Here is a 22,646-nt window from a genome sequence, read left to right on the forward strand (position 1 = left end):
AATGGATAATAATATATAGAGCTTACTACACGAACGAATTTCTTCGTTGACGACGAAGAGAAGAATTGACCATTCATAAAATTACAAGTAAGCCGGTAACATGTGAATTCGTGAGTTCATTCGTACACGCAATTTTTATGTCATCGTCGTTCAAATTGATTTGGATTCGCGACTGAAAATGTGTACAATCTGTCCACGTAAACTTTTCTTTCCCCATGTGCAACGAATTGATTAATGAAGTTTTCTATTCTATGTTCAAAGTTCACGTTTGCATAGAATACAAAATATTCAATACTGCTAATCGACGTGATTCGGAAATTCTAACGAAATTTCCAGAAGAAAATTAGACGTGTGTCTACATTTGACAATTGTCCTCCGGACTTTATCAATATTCGTGTGTAAAATTCACGATGCCGGGAAATATACTTTGTTTATTATTCCTGTTACTCTGCACTGTCAATCGATCGGCGTATACTGAAAAAAATGACAGTACTTTTGTACCTTCTCGTGAATGGCAAACAGTACACAAAGGTCAGTGACTGAATCGTTTTCATTCATATGCTTCCTTTATTTATTTAAATTGAAAGTATCTGTGATTGAAGTATGAGAGAATGCTTAATATCCAGTGACATTTCAACATCTTTAACCACAATAATAGAATGAAATATATGAATTTTACATTGACAATTTTACCAATTTCAGTAAACTGCTAAAACGCATTGAAGAAATGTCTGATTTTAGGAATATGATTAAATTGTTCTTTGATTCTTTCTTTGAATAAAAGTAAAATTTCTAAGAGTTAAAATAGAAAAATACATAGACAATAAGGCTTTTAATGAAAATTACACAAAAAAACTACGTTGAATTTTCAAGACCTCCATATAGAAAGTAAATAATATGAAAACTTCCAGGTCAACCAATTCCAAGTGGCCTTCATGTTCGTCATGATTTTCAAACAGGAGTCACAGAAGCTCGATTATTAGACGAAGATTCTGAAAGTACCAAAGACGATGACGTCAATTTGCAAAGGAAATCTTTGACGCTACATCCAGATGAATCTGTTCGTACTCCTGAAGATGTGGATGCTGCTACGGACAATGACAAAAAATATGCCGATGAGATGAAAATAACAGTGGAGGAGCTGAAAGCTAGGCTCAAAAAAATTAATCTATTAGACAAAGAAATACCACCAGAAATGATGGTAAATTCAAGCGAAAACTCATATTTTTATTGGGAACAGAACAGCATTAAAATAAACCTCATTTTTCATTTGCAACATCATATAATTATTTGATCATTTTGAATTGATAAAATGTAAATCTCAATTTGGACACTGGATCATTGGAGGCTGGCATGAAAATGGTTCCAAATGGGAATTTCAACGACATGTATTAATCACTGATTTCTCTCTTACATCCATTTAGAACGATCGGACTGACACTGAAACTCATGAACGTTTCAAAAGATATGCGACATTGAAACACGAGTTTAAAAATCTTGAGATCAACGTCACAACGGACACGGAAATGCTGGTGACTTATTTTGACAAATTTGAAACCTATCGAGACTCTATAGTTGCAGGATCTCTGTCTGCCTCTGCGACTGATGATGTTTTGCAAATTTTAAACAGTATTGAATATTTGGTTCATCAAATTGACAACGGGCAGACATTTGCAGATATGGGCGGGTAAGTTAGGGAGTCGAACTACAAGTTTTTAGTTCTGCATGTAAAATTATGCATTGTTTCAAGCCTTACTTAAAGACAATTTTTCGTGGGACAAGATTAAGCTTCCTATCATACCGATAGTCCTGAATTACATTTTGTGAAAATCGAGATATTATCAGAAAATATCACATGTATCATGTCGGTTCTGGGTTTAAAATTCAATGTAACTTAGACTTTGCAACATGGAATAAGCAAAAATGTCATATAACGATAAATTATATTAAAAGTATTTTACAAATTTCTTTTGCTTGAAAAAAATCTACCAAAATTCAAATATTTTGAAATGAATTGAAATTTTACTATGAATTCTTTACTTTTCAAAATACTTTGATGACCTATCAATTCAAAATATTGCACAATTTTTTAGAAAACTTCTTATGCCCAAAACAAATTAAAGTTCTTGATCTGTGCTCCGAATGTTGTCTTTTATAAAAAACTTTGAACAATTGACACTTTTTGAAATTTTAATATTTTTGATTTTAATAAAGAATTTCTATTTCCAGCATGGCCAAGATAATTTCTCCATGTTTTAACTCTACGAATGATGAAATAAAAGCGGAAGCATTGAGAGTGTTGGGTGCAGCTGTTCAATCGAATTTGAAAGTACAATCGAAAGCTCTGGAACACGATTTCGTCCAAAAACTATTGCACATACTAGCGACGAACAACAGAGCGACGGTGCAATCGCGTTGTTTGTTCGCGTTGAGTGCTTTGGTTCGGCAATATCCAGCAGCTCAAAAAGCACTGATAGACCACGGTGGTTTGGAACTTTTTGGTAAAATTCTTGAAGATGGTCACTTGCAAACTCAGTCAAGAATAATGAAACTGATGGGTGATCTTGTAATTGAGAGAAGTGACCTTAATGAAATTGAGGACGAATTACTTCGACGACAGAAAGATCGCGAATATGCGAGCACTGATTTCGAACAGAAATTATTAACTCACGGTTATTGCAAACATTTGAGCGACCTTACGATCAAAAGTTTCAGCAACGAAGCTTTCGGCGATTCAAATATTGAGGACTACGATTTCCTCAGTGTTACACTTGACAGCATGATCCTCTTAGGCTCTATTTGTAAACGCGATTTCCGCGCGGAGAAATATACCCTTCTGGCTGTTATAAACGAGGCATTGCGTCATTATGAAAGTGTAAGAGATGCAACGTCGACCGACGACGATTATTCGTTCAGTCATCTTGTTTTTTTGTTAATCAGATTGAGAACGAGATTGAGACTGTTCGATGAATCCCATGACGAGTTGTAGACGTTTCGATTGATGAAAGAATTTTTTCCGTTCGCAAATTCGTTTCTTTAAGTATAAGGATGTTGTTCTCGTTATAATCAACCACTTTAGTTTTCGGTACGAGAACAAAATCATTACTTAGTTGACGAAGAATTCAATCTTGTTTCCTTTTTTCAACGAAGAATTCACAAGTTTATTTATTTTTGTAAAAACGCGTTATGCGAAGGGGTATTCGTGATCATCTTCCAAGATCTCTTACGCTGTCGTTACATCATTGCAATTCGACGAGATTTTGTTTCCTAAGAGCCTAACATTTCATCGGTATTTTGCCAATGATAACTGGTCAGATATGTTTAAGAGCTTTTGTTAAAGACCCCGACACAAAAAATACACACTTCATTTCAAAATTGGAAGGGTCGAACAATAAAAAAAAAATCAATTCAACCGCGTTCCAACGCAGCAATACTAAGACCATTTTTATCCTTTCGTAATTTATTATTGAAGTAGATTTCAGTTGTACAGTCTATCGAAAACGCTACTCAACTGAAATGAAATGTTTAGTCAAGCCATAATTTTTTTTCTTTCCAATTATGATCGTTAATTTTTCTCAAGAACTTGCGGAGTAATGGAGTATTCGACTTAAAAATGGATACTTTTTAGATCCAGCAAAGTTAAAAATTTGTTGAAATAGTTAAATCCGTAGCATCCCACCAAAAGAAATACATTTCAATAGACTGTAACTGAAATCTCTCGAAGAGTGGAAATGAGTAATTTTCTATGAAAGCTGTGTACAGTGTACGATATTTGAAATATATTATAATAATCAACGAATGAATGAGACTGTACGTACAATTTTTGGTGGCTGTTTGTCAAGAGGTGTGCAAATGTTTGTCAGAAATAATTATTTAAAAAGTGTATGTAATAAATAAAAAAGCGAGTACTTGATAAGTCACGTCATCAGTTTATTTACAAAATCGTCGTTACAATTCATCGGAGTAGTTTCTCGATACGAAAAGTGAGCGAAAAAATATAATGACGGCTTATCGGATAGTAAACCCGACCTTCGAAGATTTCATTTTTATTATTTACACACGCCGCGATATGGCACTCGAGAGGGATAAAAATCTGACAATAGGGTACGATGCGTTTATGTATCTAGATTGTATACATCCGTTGTTTTTTTTATCGTCGATAGTACAAGATTTTACCTAAGATATAAATAGATTTTCATAAGACTATCGCACCACGTAGTCAGGACTCGCCCCAAACTTACATAATAAAGAAAAAAAAAAGATATATCCTGTTTGTCCCATGCGAGAGGAGTGTAGTATATCACGTGCTAGAATTTGAAAAATCATATCATTTTTGTTTGGGTTTGTATCCTTGTATCTTTCTTTATACATGATTGTTATTGAAAGATATAGAACGCGTATCTTTGCGCGTGACAAATTTGATGAATTTCTATACCGTTTTAGAACAGTCCCATTTACATTTGTCAAATGCGTACGAATTGAAGGTGATAATTCACGAAACTCTTAATACAACGATATCGTATAATAATACTGTCTCACTATAGTATAATTTTCATTCTGTTTATGTTTTTCAACTCAATCTCTGAAATTCGTTGTGTCGTGAGGAAGAAGTTTGTCTGGGATTACCAGATCATAATTCGCGGATAACCAATTCGCAAAGGAAAAAAAAAAATTTTAACACGCGCATACATTATTATACATAAACTATATTTATAAAGAGCTATAACAGCGTATCTGGGTCGTATGAAAAGTAATTATCACGGCGGAAAGAGAAATGATCGCGCGATCAAACGCTCTGCATCCAATTTTCTCGCAACTTCTTCCCTCTTTTTAAACTCTTTCCTTTTCGGTTTATTCCGTTCTTTTCCATAGCTCGCAGTTTCTCCAGTTATATATACAATTAACTTTGGAGAGAGAATTCTGGGTACGAGTCGCGAGTAAAGAAAAATATATACGCTCTCAAATTCTACGAGCCTCTGATATTTGTGTATATGTAAATGTATATATACTTATTTATAAAAAAAAAAAAAAAAATATCATTCCAACCGAGTGAATCGTCGATTATGTCGCGAGATCCCTCGATTCAGTATCCGATTTTTGCTGCTTTTTTCCCATGATTTTCTCTCTTTCATTCTAATTTACCTAGGAATTTGCTCTAGAAGAATCAATTAACAATTATTTCGAATCTAACAAGTAAACAATTCGTTCAGTCCTTGTGTTTCTTGCTCCTTTGCTCCCCTCCCCTCTTCCCGATCTCTCTTTCTATCTCTCTCTTTCTCTCTGTCTCTGCTTTAAGCTTCCACATTTTTGCGACTTCGACGCGATTCATGAGTACATTTTTTTCACTCTGTCTTGTAGACACATGTGGACTTTTTTGGTCATCTCAATCGCAAAGAATCGTTAGTATCGCCATTACGGTTATACCGCTAAGTAGAGCGCCAAGCTGCTTCATCGACTCCTTCGGATTCGTTTCTTTTAACAATTCCGGCAAAACAGTCACCATGCCTATGTGCAAAAAGCCTCCAGCGGTAAACGGCAATATCCAACTTGTTCGCGATTCTGTGAAACATCAAAAAAGCTAATTAATATTTATTGAAGTAGGTTGTTCCGTATTAAATTTTCGAATTCCAATTACGAAAATGGTGGAATAAAAAATTTTTTAAAATGATTTTAGATTTAGACGAAGACCAATGAAATTTTATTTTTTCCATTATTCATGAATTTAGTGCAACAAACAATTACGATTCTGTAACGGTTTTTGAGGTTCTCGAAATAGATTTTGAAAAACGTTTCAACAGTGAATATTTTTCATAATGCATGCGTTCGAGCAAAAAATATCTTTATCAGATTACTCGAATAGCTTAAAAAAAAATCCATTTTTCATATTTAACTGCCGAAAGTGTTTTTGATCATTTATTTGGCTAACGATGATGGTGTGAGAAAGATTTTTTTGGTTTTTTAGCTTCCATTTTCGTTGGATAAATAAATGGAAAAAAGAAAGGTAGCATTTACCAATCCCACTTCCGGAGCAGCCAACGGCGACGAGAGCCCCAAAAATGCCACCGCTTGCAGTCAACAATTGAGCACGCGCAGCGTCCCATCTACTGAATCCACTTTTCAGCAGAATAGCGAAGTCGCCAACTTCGTGAGGAATCTCGTGTATAAGTATCGCAAAAGTGGTCAAAGCACCGAGCCTGAAGGAGACGAGGAAAGATCCACCAACCGCAAGTCCATGGGTAAAATTGTCGATACAATTGGCCATTAAATTGAGGTATCCGGTGATGTGTTTTCCTTTGGGTTTAACATTTACGTCCGAGCCTGTTTTATCGTCTTGTCTGTCGTTTTTTTTCTCGTTTTCAAAGCTCGGGTTTGTGAGTTTTGCAAAACCGTTCGATCGATTAGGAATGCAAGAGAATTCGCTCGAGCTCTTAAGCCTCGAGGATCTTTGTGTCAAGTCATTTTTTCGTAATACGCTCGATACCGAATAACCGTTCTTCGTTTCATTCAAACGTGATTTATCGATCATCGTTTGCCCATTCATTTCAACGTTCTTGGAGGATTTTAGCTTCGCATGGTTTTTCGAACCGACCGCACCGTTCGTCGTCACGATATTGTTGTTGTCCCATTCTTTCTGAATGTTGTTATTCAAATACTCGTTATTTTTTTCCTTCGTCCTCGCCGTCAAATTTGATTCATCTTTTTCCTCCTCGTCCTCGACACCCTCGCCCTCGCCAATGAAGACTTTTTCCGCTATTATGAAAACGAGAAATCCGGTCAAGACCCACAAGCCGCAAGCCATCGAACGTGCTCCATTCACTTGAGCTGCAAGTCAAACGATCACACATCAATTTATTGTTAGAAAAACACTCGGGCAAAAAAAATCTACAAGTAAAACTTTGAACGTTAATTAATTACGAGAATTTCAAGAAAATTCAGTCACTTTTTTTCATAAAACTGAGTCTAATTCTCTCTCGAACGGGTATACCGGATTGAAACGCCATTTCAATCAATAACATTTTTATGCTGAGACAAAACTAAAGATCCCAATCTCTTGAAATGGTGATCATATTTTTTTTTGCTTGGAATCTTTCTTTTTGTAATATTTTTTGATTTTGTAATTTTGCTGTTTTCTTTTTTTTGTTTTTGTTTTTGTTTTTTTTTATTTTTTTTATTGGATATCCATGATTTTATAGGTTTGACTTTATTCGTTAAGCTCATTCAGGATAATTTTTTAACTTTTCATAATCAAATGCTTATTCGAGACAATTTTTGGGCGAAAAGATCGACCTATTTCTTGTTGAACATCGTGGATTTCGGACACGATCTAGTCTTTCGAGTGGGGTTTTTTTCGAAAGATTTTTACAGCGATATTACAGGGAAAAGTTTTATACGGGGTTTGATCTACTTTTGAATGATAATGGAAGCAGCTTTTTTATAAAGTGGATGATGAATTGGTTTTCAGATAGTGCGAAATGCTTTCAGTTGATGGAAAGCGTCTCAACGAACCAAACACTTCTTCCCATTCAAGTCAATTCTTAAACAAAAAGTTCATGAACTCATGGAAAAAAAAAACAAATAAAAATTGAGACGATGTTGAAATCATGGAGAAATCCAGTACGCGAATCTGATGAATCCAGAAAAATGATTGAAAAGCAAGTATTAGCTTGAGAATAAAATACCATTTTTTTGGAAGTCAATCAGTTTGTAAAGCTTGGACCTATTTTTCGGTGTCTGGGACCATTTTTTGGGAAGAGTTCATAAACTTGTTTGAGCTTTCATTATCAGCCAGAATTCGAGTTGGAAAAGATGATTGTAGATATCTAAGAATAATTACAGCACAAAAATGGGTTTGCCGCGACGTAAATATTGCAATAAAAGAAAATTTTCAGCGATTGGCAATAAAACGAGTGTAGCAAGTTTATCCTGACATTTTTTCTAGCTACATATATATTATTCCTGTGATAACCTACTTCGTTCGTAGTTTGAACTCTCTATCGCGTGTTTCTCTCTCCCTCAGTGTCTGTCAATATCCTTGAAATTATTCTCGATTAGCAACGTTCCCCAATTACTTCGTCACTGATCTATCTAGCGTAGTGTCTATCGGCGTTGCGGCCTCAAATTCATCGCCGTTGCGTTACCGATAGTGATGCAATACGAACGAAACGACAGAGAAATTGCCAGTGAGGATTTTCTTCAATAAAAATCCACGAAACGAGCCTCATAAAATTGCTTCGATTTTTTTTATCGACACGAGAATCTGATCGTAACAGAAACTGATTTACTTTCAAAAATTTTTCATCCCATCGCTTCAAATGAAATTTATTTATGCGAATAATCGATCGAAAGTTGCATATCAGAAACAGGGTTTTCCCCGATATTATTTCCCTCATTCTCGACTTAATTCTCCAACTCGTACGATCGAATTTCAACTGAATGAACCATATTCAACTCTCGTCGAGAGTCTTGTTGTGAAGAAGTCCGTGTAGTGCTGAATGAACGTGTGAGAAAGTTCAATTATATTGAAATCCACATCAACTGACACACAATGGAGTCCGCGGATGTCATTTCAGAATCGCTTAACGAGAACCAAGAATTAACCAGATGCGAACAACTCACTCTTCGTTTCGATTAATAAACACGTAGCTTGTTCCGCCGATACAGTGGTGCGAGTCGCAGAGAAATACTCATTTTCCGAGAAGATTTAAACTTTTTCAGTATTACTTCAAAATTATGATTTAAGGAGTTTCGGTACAGGCGATACCATGTTGCCATGCTAATCCATGCTTAAAAAATTCAAAAAGTTCAGAATTTTATAAAATTTGGTGAACATATTCTTTAGTGCCAAATTTGACTATACAAATTTTTTAAGATTTTTCTTCTACACAGTTATCGAGTAATTGATCACTAAAGTTCACGTGTATAAGCATAGCGTTTCCATATATATAGGTATACATTCCGGGCATAAGAAATCTGCTTTAATGCGTAATTACTCGATAACTAAGTAGAAGAAAATTTTGAAAAAATTTGTGTTTTCGCACTTGATGTTGAAGAACATTATCACCAAATTTGATCAATTTCTTAACATTTAGACTTTTGTACCGAAACTCCTTAATTGAGACGATTTTTTTAAACATACTAAAAGAAGCTAAAAAAGAATTCGAAAAGGCCGCTCTTTTCTTCGTAAGTTTTCAGATCTCGCTACGCCCCTGCAAATATTGGATCTCGTAATTTATATGAAGATTTGTTTATCACGGGCTCAGATAGTATCGCCGCTTCTCGGAGAATCGTACAGTGCTCTCTCAATGTCTTATAATCGAAGGCAACGCAACTTCCTTCACTAGACTCTTTCATGTATTTGTTTTTCTTTGTTTCTCTCCCAGCCCACGTTCTATTTCTCGATTTTACGTATAGAAAACTTGTGCCACGTAGCGCGATAGACTAACGTAGACTTGAACTTTGTAGCTCGGTTGGAGCAACGGTCGTTCTATGCAAAATCGATATTACTCCAGTATCATGAACTTCCTCCGTTTTTAATAACCGTCCAGAGTCATAAAACAGCGAGTTCTGAGCATTTTCATTGGTATGAAAATGATTCTGGAGGTGCGATAATCTTTCAACTCATGGATTATCCAAGTAATTATCGTTTCCTTCATTTTATTCGAAAAATGATTTCATTCAAGTTCATTTGCTCATGCTTTTCCTCGGAAAAGCGTTCCAGTCCTTGCTTCGACGCTTGGAAAAATGAATACTATTTTCTCCGTCGTCTTGAGCAACGTAAACGAAGGTTTTCCAGCCGTTCTCCGCATCCATTTATACACACCTATGAATAATGAATAAATGATGAATTATTTGCAGTTTATTGCTTATTACTTAATGAGGAATTCTCACCTATATTGAGCGCCTTGCTTGCCCATGCTTCGGGCAAAAGATGGAGGAACACATCGCCCAGCAAACCGCCGACCGCAAAGCTCAGGAGAATCTTCAGCGTTCCAGCAGCAGCTGAAAAATTATTATTAAATTAATAATCTCTGGAAGAAACGTCTCTGACCGTTGGAGAGAAATTCATTTTGCAATCGATGAAAAAATATTGAACAGAAATTTAATTTCAAATTTCCATTGTCGAAATGATCCATAATTTCGAGGTTAAAATCGGCTTTTTTTACACGAAATTTGTGCACAGTTTCGATGAACTTTTCAGGGGGAGTGCCCGACCAAACTAGTGCTCGAAATTTCGACCAGACCCGTCCTTTAAGGAGTTTCGGTACAGACGATACAATGTTGCCATGCTAATCCATGCTAAAAAAATTTAAAAATTCAAAAAGTTCAGAATTTTATAAAATTTGGTGAACATATTCTTTAGTGCCAAATTTGACGACACAAATTTTTTAAGATTTTTCTTCTACACAGTTATCGAGTAATTGATCACTAAAGTTTACGTGTATAAGCATAGCGTTTCCATATATATAGGTATACATTCCGGGCATGATAAATCTGCTTTAATGCGTAATTACTCGATAACTAAGTAGAAGAAAATTTTGAAAAAATTTGAGTTTTCGCACTTGATGTTGAAGAACATTATCACCAAATTTCATCAATTTCTTAATATTTTGACTTCTGTACCGAAACTCCTTAAAAGTTAATAAAATAAGTAAAAAATGCACGTGGAAAAAATGCATAAATAAATGAATAAAGTAAAAATAAAATTAAACCAAACGGTCTGAGAAAAAAAATGTAAAATTCGATTAATCAAACGTGGCAGTATCGAATGACTATTCATATGAAAAGCGGAGTAATATTTTTGCAATAATGCTTATCGACCGGAAAATCCGCCCATTGCATGTGATTTCACGTGCCTCGACGAGTCGTCGCGTTCGTTGTGCGGTCAGAGTCCGTAAAGTCTCGTGTGGTTTCAACTGATAAGAAAGATGCTCGATTACTTTCAATTTGTAAACCCGAGCGGAAAACTATCTTCGGGATAGATAATTCTGAAAAATATGATACTGACTCAGAGATTGAAAAATTTTATTGATCGATCATGATTCAGAGTTGGATGATGGAATGGGATGCGCAAAAAATAAATTTCGACATTTATCTTCACTATTTTCAGTCAACGAATCGACAAAAAGTTCGACACAAAAATTGAAGAATCGAAAGATGAAAAATCAGACAAAAGACTGTTCAGTCAGTTTTTAATTCGTAAAGACAATGAAAAACGGACTTTGGAGTCGTTCGAATTAGCATGCGAGCATGAGGAATTCCAGCGATGGGTAAATATTCAAATCTGCAACGTGAAAAGTGTTCGGATCGATCGCAAGCGTGTGTCATCGAAGATCCTCGCAATCAATTTTTAATGGGCATGTTATACGATCAATTAAGTCGTGTACTTTGATTAGGAACAGTAAATAAAAACGCACACGCGCGTCCAATTTTTTCCGCTGGGATAAAACCAACCGACGCTTGCGTGCATTATTCTCAATCCATCGAGATACGATCGAAGGTCAGTGGACTCTTTCTTTGTTTTGACTTGCGCGAGTTCCGAACGTGTTCTCCGTAAAAAACAAACTTTTTTTCGATTAAATGACGCCATTTTCTATCCCAACATTTTCCGACTTAAAACAACGGTGAACAGAAATTGAGACCGAGAAAAATAATTTCGTCAGAAAGGACCTTCGACTTTTCTATCTGCAAGCGGCGATAATTCGTAGTTATTTTTCGTTTTAAGTTAACGATCAAGAGATATTGGCATACATTTTATGATACTGATCAGTAAATAGAGATAAGAAACGTGTCTAGCGAGAAATTCTTTCGAAGATTTAGCAAGCAAACGAAATGCCGATTCATAGATCGACGACCGAAATGGCGAATCAAAAGAGCGTCTATAAAATGCCCGTTCAGAGATCCCTGAATGAAAAATCGCCAATTAAGGCCTTAAACACACGCGCAGCAGGCGAAAAAACCTGATTTTCTTGATTTTTTTTTCGACAAGAAAACGAGTGTTTATCGAAAAACCGTGGACGACATTCGTCAGTACACATGTTCGTGTACTCGTACAATTTTTTTCATCAAAATATTTCTGAAAATGGCCCAACTCCAGCTGTATTCCTTTTTTCACCTTTTTTCAGCATCAGTTGCGGTGGACACGATAACTAAAAAACTATTAATCCGTACCAAATTTATACCACTTATTTATGATAATAATAGCTCAGGTCTGGGCCAAGGATTCGTCAAAATTTTGATTTGAAAAAAAAAATGGCGACAGTTTTAACAAAAAATCCATTTTTTGAGGTGCTAAATTTTCGGTTTTTTTGTTACAATTTTGTTTTTCCAACAAAATACGAAATCCTTCGTCCAGGCTCCAGCTATCATTAGTGGTATAAATTTTGTATGAATCGAATTAATAGTTTTTTGGTAATCGTGTCCACTGCAAAGGTATTTTTTAAAAAGTACGATTCTGAGGATAATCCGATCTTTATAAAATTTGGTGAGAATATTTTTCAGACATTGTACTCGAAGAATATCTAATAAAAAAATTTTCGATTTTTCCACTCATCACAGATGTATACAAGACTTAAAATGTTATTTTCGAAGCCGCAGTATTATACGTTGCTTCGGTGAAGGGACGAGTTACGAATACCGGGAAGCGAGCGTTGTTTTCATCGTGCGAGACAAAGAAGGAGGGAAAACATTCTAACGAAGGATCGAGCACGGAAACGGTTATTTATTTTGGTATAACACATTTTAAACGTTCTTATCATTTTGCGCAGTTATACGAGAAAAAGATAGCATTCGTACACTCATCTACGAACGTGCCAACTCTTGCAGCACATGATATGCGACATCATGAAATTCGAAGAAAGCAGAACGTGCTCGTGCTACTGAACAAACTTCTATTAATAATCCATAAGAAGTGCGTCGTGTTTACACTCTTTTGTTCTCAACTATCATATATAAGCTTCCCTTGTAATTTAACACTGTTTTTCATCACCGCATTGGAAAAAATTCAATCGTATTCTTACGACTATTTTTTCATCAACTCGATCTATTGAAATTTCCTTTGTTCAACGAACCATTGTATTGCGTCGTTGCACAAAAACTACCTATTCAGTACGTCAATATTGTATTCGAATTAAAAAATCGTCGCCAATGTTACAAATATAAAAAAACTTTCATCGTTCCGAGATTTCAAGGGAACGAAACGGAATAAATTCACGACGATTCGTCCTCGCTGTCAGATTTTACAAGTTTTCCCGTCCACGTTTTATTTTATTTTTGTTCATAATTTTTTATTGATTTTCAATTAATTTTCGAGTTTCAAATTTTGGATGAACGATTTAGTGTTATCAATATGTTCGAGCGCGAAGAATTTTTCAGCTGGAGATGCCTATTGCGATTAAGTTCAAGGATGAAAAATCGCAAGGCTTTTTAAAGCTTCAGAACGCGTCGCGTCGCCTGGTCAGTTAATTAAGACGATTTATTCCTGTTCTCGAGGTCAGTCACCGTTCTTACCAGTGAAATAGTAAACCCGTTTAATCATTGCGGCGAGAAGAGCTGTCCCAACTAAATAAGTATAATCAGATAACGTGCATTGATACGCGCTATCGATACGTGAACGATTGTGTAACGTAATGGAATAAAGTTTTTTTTTCCTTGCTCGAGCTCGTGAAACGTCGGGATTCGCGATCAACCAGATTCGTAGCGATTTCAATGTTCGAAAATTGTCTGCGTTACGAGCGCCGATTTGGTAAGTCATTCTCGAATTGGTTTCCCACTGAATCTCGATCTTCAATGATAATGTTGGGTTACTATTATTTTCGTGATTGAACGCACCGACAAATTTTATTCCATGAAATTTGCAGAAAAGTATGATAAAAATAAAACTAATGAGAAGCTTTGTGACGACAATCTTCGTCAGTGAGACTGACTGAGATCGTGACGATTGAAATGACGTAAAAATTGTGGTTTGCAAGCAGCTTAACATCGGCTAAAGTGGAATGATGAAAAGTCGTGATATTTTAACCTAAAAAAAATTACTGGAATCGTTGTCTCGTAGGACACGAACTTCGCTGTAAGAATCGCGACGGGGAGGGGGGGGGGGGGGGGGGACAGTGAAATTCAAACGTTCAGACGTCGTTATAGAATCAAGTATTTTTTGACGCCGTAATATAATCGTGCCGGGAAAACGCTTCCTTATCAGACAAAGGCCAAGTCTCGGAGACCTCCGCTGGCCGTCGTCATTTCAATAGCAATGCAAAACAAAACGATAGAAAAAAGTCGCCAATGCACACGATTAGAAGGCAAATTGCATATTTCATACTTCAGACGGCCACGTGCCACAGAAAATTGCGAAGTATCGTTCCGGGAAATGATAGACAGTTTCGGTACTTCGACGCTAACGAGACTTCAACGATCAAGGAAAAATTATTTTTGTTCTACTTTGCCTCAATTTTTATTTGGACAAGTGTGGTGGAAAGATAATTTTTTCCACCACAGAAAAACGATTGAAATTAGATGCTGCTTCGGTAAAAAAAAATTTTCAACTGTCTCGACTGGCAAGGACAATTTTTAAGTGAAAGGAAATGATCGAATGCGATTGCATTTTTATAATCCTCAGAATAAACTTTTTTATTTTCATTTTTAAAAATTTTTGCTGTAGTAAGAATTTTATATTTGCTGTAACAAAAATATTTTTTTCTTCTAAATCCTATGTTAAAACCAGAAATTTGAATGTTTACCTCCATTTTTGAGATTAGCGCCTTCCTCGATGGGTATCACGAAAAGGGGTAAAATACCAGAAAGTCCGACCATAGTGCTGCCGATAATGGAAAAAATCCATGGCTGATATTCGAAATAGTAAGCGATTTCGTTCCAGCGTGTCCAAATTTCATCAGTAGCAAATTCGTAAAGTAAAGCAGAGTTTGAGCAATTATCCGCGCACGTGTTTGTTGTCGTTGCGGTCGCCATAGTTGCCTTTTTCTTCCGGACGATGGAGGCACAGTAGGAATATTTGTTTTTTTTTTTTTTTTATTTTTATTTTTCGGCCTTTTGGGATTTCAGCACGTGAATGACAGCAGCTTTAAGGTGAAGAATTAACGGAGAGATTTTCATTCAATTTGAGTGAAAGAACAAGCACGTTTGTTCTGAAAAACTCGTTCCTGACCTAAAGACGTTCAAGGAGCGGTCGATTTGTGTACTATTTATTTTCCCGGCGAGCGCACCAACGTTGCCGCATCCTCCGGAGCTCCCGACAGATTTCAAAACAATGATTTTCCTGGTAATTCTTCAGTCACGTGACTTGAATTTTGTGTACACGAATTCCGGAGTCAAGATTTTTTTTCATTCGCGGTAATTTTTGTGCATTAAGAACTGGGCGAAATAAAGTAAACACGGTGAAGAGAGGATGAGAGGAGAAAAAGATGTTTCTTTATTGAGTAGAGACCCACACACAGCTCGGAGTTTCCCGATTGGTTGCTTCTCATTCGATCGGCCACGCAGCACTGTTTTTATGTCAGCTTACAAATATTTATAATTTTTGGTATTTTACGTTTTCGAAGCTAATTATCACTGGCGTATTATTATCGAATATTATTTCGCTTTTATACTGTTTCACATATTCAAGGTTGTCACTGCGATGCTCAATTTTTTTTTATTCGAGTACTGCGAAACTGGCTCAAAACCGTTAAGTTTATTGATTATAAAAAAGAAAACGAAACGTAGGTTGAGGGTGAAATAATCACGGAAGGAACTGTTTCGAAAAATTGTTTTGCCACCCGAACAACTCTCCGAGCGACCGACTAGCCTACACTGAGGACTGAGTACGGATCGCCTTCAAGCTAGGGCCTCTTCTCGAGCCTCAATCGTTGATTGAGGTGAGCCTATACCAATATTACATACCGCCTTTGTCCATCGAGATGATAAAGAGACTTGAGAAGTGTACGGTTCGTGCGTACTGACCGCGTGACCGGCCACACATTGAGAATCACACGAACGTGAGATCGAGAGTTTTCGCACACAAACACACTGTAGATTATATTTCAACGATGTCTCGCAAAATATGAAATGGCGGACATACAGAAGCAGGACGCTTTGCAATCGCAGCGATTCAACATTTGACAATGTCTTGTTGTTTTCATACGATCCAACGCGGTGCACGAGGGTATTATCGTTAGATTTTTGGCAATAGAAACATCACCGAACGAGACTTGCGCGATGAATGCGCATTATGGGTCTTTCAGATGCTTTTATGTACTCTGTGCAAGTTTCTCCGTCGTACCACACGGCGCGCAGCTGCGAATCTCCCTCTCTCTCTCTTCTCCGTCCTTTGGCTTACCGTTCTCTCTCTCTCCCTGTCTCTTTCTATTTTGCGGTTAGCGTCCCTCTTTTTTTACACGTTTTAAGTGTATATCGCTGTTTCACCGGATAAAGCGAGATGATAGATAATTGCGGCCGGACGCGCGTCGGTAGGAGGGATGCTTAGGATATAAACATACGATATACCAGCTATGTAGGAGGGGTAGGAGGTGACGGCGAGCGAGCAGCCACGGCTTGCGCTTTTCCAAATAGAATCGATAGAAGCGCTCCGCAGCGTCCACAACGGCCATTAGATCGATGTTCGCCAACCTTTTCCCGCCACGATTCGAAATATTTGCTCATCGCTCCTCGATAAATTTGCTCCATCATTAATTCCTTCCGATTCTCCGCCCACTAAATACCAATCTTATAGTTTCATCGCATTCCTCATCGAAAAAAAATCACACAAAAATCATTCTGAACCGTTTCGGGCGGGATTTTCTTCGAGAGCAAGATTGCGAAGGTCCGATTTCGATCACTTTACGTCTTTCAACTACGCACACAAGATATGCGATAAAAATATGAACTTATCTCGAGTCTATTGCCGATACTCGCTGATAACGTGTTTTTTATTCTTCCTTCACGATGCTCGTTGCCCATCGCACGAGGAAGGACGAGCACTCGGCAACTTATGACATTGCGTGTATTTTATTTTTGGCAATGAAATCAATCATTTTCTTTAAACCTTTTTCTTTCATCTTAAAAAAAACCTTTTTTCTTGTGGAAATAGACAAACTTCGTTTGGGTAACAATTTTTTTTCACGTGCGCATTGCACAAGAGCGTTCAACGACTCGTTCGAATTTCGAGAACACTGAAAACGTTTTCAACGAAAACCCATCGACGCATATTATTCCATTTTCGCAATGCTTTCGAAAACTGTTTTTTCACACTTTTTTAAAGAAATTTTTGACTTTTTCAACAAATAAGAACGGAATGATTCGATGAAATTGGACAGAAAAATGCGGACGTTTTCAGGCATTCTCGTAGCTTGTAACGCACGTCGAATTTCGGCAGGACAAGAGTGCACAAATCACGAACTGCCAGACCAGCGATTGGTAAGAGCAGCGCAACGGCGACAAATACAAGCGCGGAGAGGAAAGCAAAAAATCTCCGGAGTGTCGTATTGTGCAGTGGCAATTCATTGGGACTGTCGCGCGTTTAACGAGAATACATAGAAGCGAGAAAATTAAGGGGTTACTTTAGGACGACGTTAATTTAATCAAATTGCTCGTAATGGGCAAACTGCCAAGAGAGTTTCCCCTTTGGCGTACAATCAAATAGACCTATCGCTCGGTGTCAGGGTCTCTTTAGAGTGTTTGCTCCTTTTTCGAATCCATCTTTCTCGAGGATTTTTTCATTCGTTTTATTTTCAATTTCTTCTTACGAGTACTCACGATGCACGATAATTCGATCAATTTAATCGACTTGAAAACGAAATTAAAAAATTTCGAAATTCCAACGATTCTTGGGGCCAATAAAGGCGAAAAAACCATTAAAAATTTTCGTTTACGCGTGAACAAAATAATTTGAGCAGATCAAAAGCGAGGGAACGAAAACTTCCGAAAGATTTAATCAATTTCGATCGAAATCGATGTTTTTTTTTTTTCAAAATCGATTAAGGCCTTATATGCACTTGTGATGGGCGGAAAAGTCGAAAATATTTTTATTAGATATTCCTCAAGTAGTCTTCAAGTCTCGGAAAAATATTTTCACCAAATATTTCATAAAGATCGGATCATCGGATTCGTAGCTATGGGTACGGCATTATTTTCAGAATCATTTTTTTTAAATACCTTTGCGATGGACACGATTAGTAAAAACTACTAATCCGATCCATACAAAATTTATACCACTCACTTATTATAATAATAGCTGGAGCCTAGACGAAGGATTTCGTATTTTGTTGGAAAAACAAAATTGTTACAAAAAAACCGAAAATTTAGCACCTCAAAAAATGGATTTTTTGTTAAAACTGTCGCCATTTTTTTTACAAATCAAAATTTTCACGAATCCTTGGCCCAGGCCTGAGCTATTATTATCATAAATAAGTGGTATAAATTTTTAGTTATCGTGTCCACTGCAACTATGATGCTGAAAAAAGGTGCAACTGGAATACAGCTGGAGTTGGGCCATTTTCAGAAACATTTTGATGAAAAAAATTGTACGAGTAGACGAGCATACGTACGAACGAATGTCGTTCGCAGTTTTTCGATAAACACTTGTTTTCTTGTCGAACAAAAAATCAAGAAAATCAGGTTTTTCGCATTCTACGAGTGTCTTTAAGGCCTTAAAGCCGCGGCGCAAAGAAAGTTTAAATTCGTTTCCGGGCATTGGGGAAATGAACTCGTGGGAGTTATTTTGTTTATGAAAGAAAGAAAAAAAAAAAACAAAATGGATCGAGATAAAACCGAAGACAGATTTTCTGCTGCTGGCCTCGCTGGATGCTCGTGCCTCCGCATATTGAAAATTGAGCCACAGCGGCTCGCAACAATTGGACGATAAATTTGATCGAAAATGAGAAAAAGGTGGATTTTTTTGATTTTCGAACAATCTCCCGCCCACAAAAACGCACAGCTCAGAAGTTTCCTAGCGGAGAGAAGCGTTCAGCCCTCCAGCAGATCTATTTCTAGAGCGACAGGAGATTATTTCAGTTTGTATTTTTACGTTGTAGAACCGTAACGAGTGGACCGGGGAGGTAGGATCTTTGGGAAAAGCGCTCAGCCTTCTCACCACGATGACCGAGTATGCATTATTTTTCTTCTTTTCGTTAAGTTTATACTGTTTTTTCGTTCTTTCGATTTCCCGTTGATTGTTACGTCACTCAGCTACCTTAAATTCTTCCCCGACGAAGGCATCGTCAACCTCGACTCGGTGTTTTTCCACCTCGTGTGTTCGCGTGTGCGTAAGGCTTCATCGTGAGCTCCCACCGGGAGAAGTTCGCTCTTCGAAACTCCAGTGAGGAAAAGATCGATGGAGCAAAAGCCTGTTTCTTTTATCTCGTTACCGCACCGATTATTCGTGCATTATTTACGCCACGAATTATTCTCCAACTAACAAAACCGTCGGTCCGGGTTAATCGTCGGTGAGACTAACGAACTATTGCCGCTGCGGGCAAGTCCGACCAAGTGCAAACCGTACAAAAGTGTCCTCGTGTCGATTTTGCGAATGAAGAGAATAATCCCTTCCGAAATAACCTCTCAATTTTATCTTTTCACCATCCGAGAATTATTCCCTCTCCCAATACGTTTTCTCCCCATTTTTATGACCTCTTCTCGCTTACTTTTTATTCCCTGATCCAACAACCGTGGATTCGCAATCCGTCATCGCGACATGGATCTTCGAAGAATGTCAAATTGGAACGTGCTCAGCGTCGAGGCTGCTCTCCAACAACTCAGTCACGAAGACGACGGCACCGTCAAAGTCGTACAGCGCTCAAACACGGTAATTATCGCTACTCACTTTATCTTCTCCCAACAATTTAATCGGCTTCCCAAAACTTTTATCGAATTCGAGATTCGCTGGCTCACGCATCCTCCATTTACGTGTCGCGCTGAAAATTTAAAAAAACTTATGTCATTTTCAGAAAAGTCAAATCGCCCACGTTTAATTCGAAGCAAAAAAAAACGAGAAAAAAAAAACAAAAACGTTCTATGACTAGTCAAGTTCGCAACTACCTTTATGTTGATTCACTTTAAGTCCAAATTATTAATAAAATTAATGGACACTCGCATTGAGAATATTTTTATCATAAAATTGTAATAAAATGCTTTAAAAATATGATAAAAGTTCAAATTTATAATTGAGCTTGACTGATCGATGATCGAGTCGGTACCGGACATTTGAAATCACATAACAACATTTTTATTGTGCGAATGAGAGTTTATGTCATCGGTGTAATGGCACCGAGAAAAAGTAATGGTCAATTCATCAAAAAGCACGTGAGTCAGTCTCGAAAATAAATTTGATGAAATTCCCGTGATTCGTAACGACCGAAATCCGCTTCCGAGGCGTCGCAGGAACTGAAGTTTTTTTTCATCTCTTCTTTCTCAAAAGCCCCGCAAGGTAATGTTTTTTCTCAAAGAAACGGAATCTGTGACAAATTTTATTCGCGATATAAGCTTTTCCGAAGCTCGCGAGCACCGTACAACTTTTTCAAATTGTAAATGAAATAATTCCAAATTAAGCCCCGCAAGAGGCCCCGGAACTGTGCTCACGTTGTCAGGGGACCTTAAACTATCATTTACCGGAAAATAGTGGAGCTCCGCCGTACTTTATCGAAGGGCCGAACTACTTGAAAAAAAAAAACATCGAAAAGAAAACACTTCCGTGAGCAAAAGAGCCTCGAATTCGATTTGCCAAGTCGAAAAGCACCAAAAGAGGAGCATCGACGAGCTGCCAGCGCAGTTGTATGGCTACCGAGTATTTATAACTAATTAAAGCATCGACGGGGCGGTGGGTACAGTGGCAAGTCTGACAGGAATTGGTGAAATGGCGGAATACAGAGTCCATGCGAGTCGAGAACGTTCGGGGAGTCAGCACGTAGCTGAAAATGTGTTGAGTTTGATTTTTCGCTGGTCGATCCAATTGGCAGAGATCGATAGGAGAATGTTGTTCTCGGGAATGTTGTTGTTTATTAAAAATAGAATGAACCGGGTTTCGGAGTGAAAAAGTGTCGGCGAATCGACTGGGCAGTTAAACACTCATCTGCTTTTCCCATCGCGTAACTAAAAAGTGTCGTTGAGTAACGAGGGAGCTCAGTCACTTGTCGAAGCTCAATCGTGTTCGAACTCTCCTTGCTAAAATAGAACTAACCGGGACGGAAAGTCGGGGCGATGAACGGCCCATAATTTCACGAGTTGCTTCGTTTCCTGGAGTTTGTTTTGAGGTACTCGGTCCACTGGATCGCCAGAAGAACAGTTTTTCCATCACCCTCTCTTCGACATGAACGTTTGGACTCAGTTGACCGTTGAACACGCGACGACTGTGATTTTGAAGGACGACGAAAACGAGCATGACCTTCGACCGAAACCGGTAATCTATAGCTCCATAAAATCGATTAATTTCCATCGCGAAAAGTTAGTCGAAATTATTGAGCAGGAAACGATCATTTTCATCGATTTATCACCGCTATTTGACGTCCCCCAATTTTCGTCGTCGATCTTTTTTTTGGCTGGAATAGAGTACAACCTTTCATTCGAAATCCTGTGAATGAAATCGCTGCAGTGGAGCTCGGCCCGGTCGTAACGCGTGTAAAACACTTCAGCCCATTCGTCAGAGCTCGCGGGGTACATGATTCATAATTTTGGCGACGACCCCCGGCCATGTTACCGGGGATTGAGGAGCCTCTTAGACAGCTGTCCATGGGGATGTCACTTTCTCGGTAAATCTCGTTTTGACTGCATCCAACTGACGAAATTTTTCCACTTTCTTCGCTATTCAATCACGCATCATCGCGTCGACTTATTCGACCTCATTTCGTCGTTTGTTTTTTTCAAACGTGCAGCTTATTGCGGGCGCTCATCTCAGATCGTCGCCCAAAAGCTTCGTGCTTCGTCAACACGTTTTTTATCATTTGAAAACCCCAACGAAAGTGGACTATTTGCCATTGCGTTTCTGTGGAATACTCGAAGCTGTCAAAATTCTTCGTTCGTGTTAATTAACTTAATTTTATTTGAATGAATTATTTTTTTATTAAAATGATTTAAATGATCGAATTAATACAAGAGGATAAATCATTGAATCAAAGAAATTAAATCGATTCAAATAAATCATTTCTTCAATGAAATAAATTAGTGTATTATTCAAAAGAATAAATCATTCGATCGCAGTTGAAATGAATGAACTTCGCTAGTAAAAAATTTCAACTTAAGCTGTCAAAATTCTTCCTTGGTGCCTAATCGTTGAGCCTTCGTTTTTTGAGCTGTTTTTTGCAAAACTTTGATCGAGATATTCGTTCCCTCCGATCTTCGAGGTTTTTTATACTCCAAGGGCTGCCCTCATCATTTGTTTTCATTATCGACGCTGATCAGAGTTCTTCAGTGATCGCAGGCATTATAAATTCCTCGATGGTGGAAGGGTCATCAATAAAATTACTCAATTGTGCACGTAAATTCGATTTCGTACGATAATTTAAATGGGAAATTAATATTCCTGATGAAATTTTCTTTCTGATGGAAGGAAACGACGAAAATAGTGGAATCCACGAGTCGTTTGTGAAGAAATCACGCGGAAGTCACGTGGCCCGAAGAAAATGACCTTTGAAAGTAGCGTGCTGGTGTCCTTGACCGGTCGCTCAATC

The 22,646-nt window shown here is 37.6% G+C and overlaps 3 protein-coding genes across 6 annotated transcripts in view; 2 read left to right on the forward strand and 1 right to left on the reverse strand.

Moving 5' to 3' along the window:
- Positions 1 to 3,916, forward strand: Sil1 (Sil1 nucleotide exchange factor). The gene is made up of 4 exons (XM_043418101.1): positions 1 to 531; positions 912 to 1,201; positions 1,425 to 1,687; positions 2,230 to 3,916. The coding sequence occupies exons 1-4, from the start codon at positions 411 to 413 to the stop codon at positions 2,987 to 2,989; spliced, it is 1,434 nt and encodes a 477-aa protein (XP_043274036.1). The 5' UTR covers positions 1 to 410; the 3' UTR covers positions 2,990 to 3,916.
- Zip99C (Zinc transporter Zip99C) lies at positions 3,910 to 16,288 on the reverse strand. Its single transcript, XM_043418102.1, has 4 exons — positions 14,733 to 16,288; positions 9,889 to 9,999; positions 6,013 to 6,822; positions 3,910 to 5,559 (listed from the first exon to the last, which is right to left on the reverse strand). The coding sequence occupies exons 1-4, from the start codon at positions 14,959 to 14,961 to the stop codon at positions 5,384 to 5,386; spliced, it is 1,326 nt and encodes a 441-aa protein (XP_043274037.1). The 5' UTR covers positions 14,962 to 16,288; the 3' UTR covers positions 3,910 to 5,383.
- The window catches only part of FipoQ (F-box/LRR-repeat protein FipoQ), a 15,323-nt gene continuing 6,288 nt past the window's right edge, over positions 13,612 to 22,646 (forward strand). The window contains exons 1-3 of one of the 4 annotated variants that reach the window (XM_043418097.1): positions 13,612 to 13,741; positions 19,020 to 19,090; positions 19,693 to 19,789. In XM_043418097.1, the coding sequence (XP_043274032.1) occupies positions 19,083 to 19,090; positions 19,693 to 19,789 (105 nt within the window). In that variant the 5' untranslated portion in view covers positions 13,612 to 13,741; positions 19,020 to 19,082. Of the gene's footprint in view, positions 13,742 to 19,019; positions 19,091 to 19,294; positions 19,790 to 20,870; positions 21,380 to 22,646 lie in introns of those variants that run through there. The other 3 variants (XM_043418099.1, XM_043418096.1, XM_043418100.1) reach the window with 3 other exon arrangements.

The sequence above is a fragment of the Venturia canescens genome, chromosome 4, assembly GCF_019457755.1.
Source record: "Venturia canescens isolate UGA chromosome 4, ASM1945775v1, whole genome shotgun sequence".
Lineage (NCBI taxonomy): Eukaryota > Metazoa > Arthropoda > Insecta > Hymenoptera > Ichneumonidae > Venturia > Venturia canescens.

Bases quoted from the DNA above. Each gene is read 5' to 3' on its own strand.
- Sil1 (XM_043418101.1), top strand. From the start codon at position 411: ATGCCGGGAAATATACTTTGTTTATTATTCCTGTTACTCTGCACTGTC. The intron at 532-911 runs GTCAGTGACTGA...GAAAACTTCCAG, and splicing joins ATGGCAAACAGTACACAAAG to GTCAACCAATTCCAAGTGGC. The intron at 1,688-2,229 runs GTAAGTTAGGGA...TTCTATTTCCAG, and splicing joins ACATTTGCAGATATGGGCGG to CATGGCCAAGATAATTTCTC.
- Zip99C (XM_043418102.1), bottom strand. From the start codon at position 14,961: ATGGCGACCGCAACGACAACAAACACGTGCGCGGATAATTGCTCAAAC. The intron at 10,000-14,732 runs GTAAACATTCAA...ATAATTTTTCAG, and splicing joins CGCTAATCTCAAAAATGGAG to CTGCTGCTGGAACGCTGAAG. The intron at 6,823-9,888 runs GTGAGAATTCCT...TTTGACTTGCAG, and splicing joins AAGCAAGGCGCTCAATATAG to CTCAAGTGAATGGAGCACGT.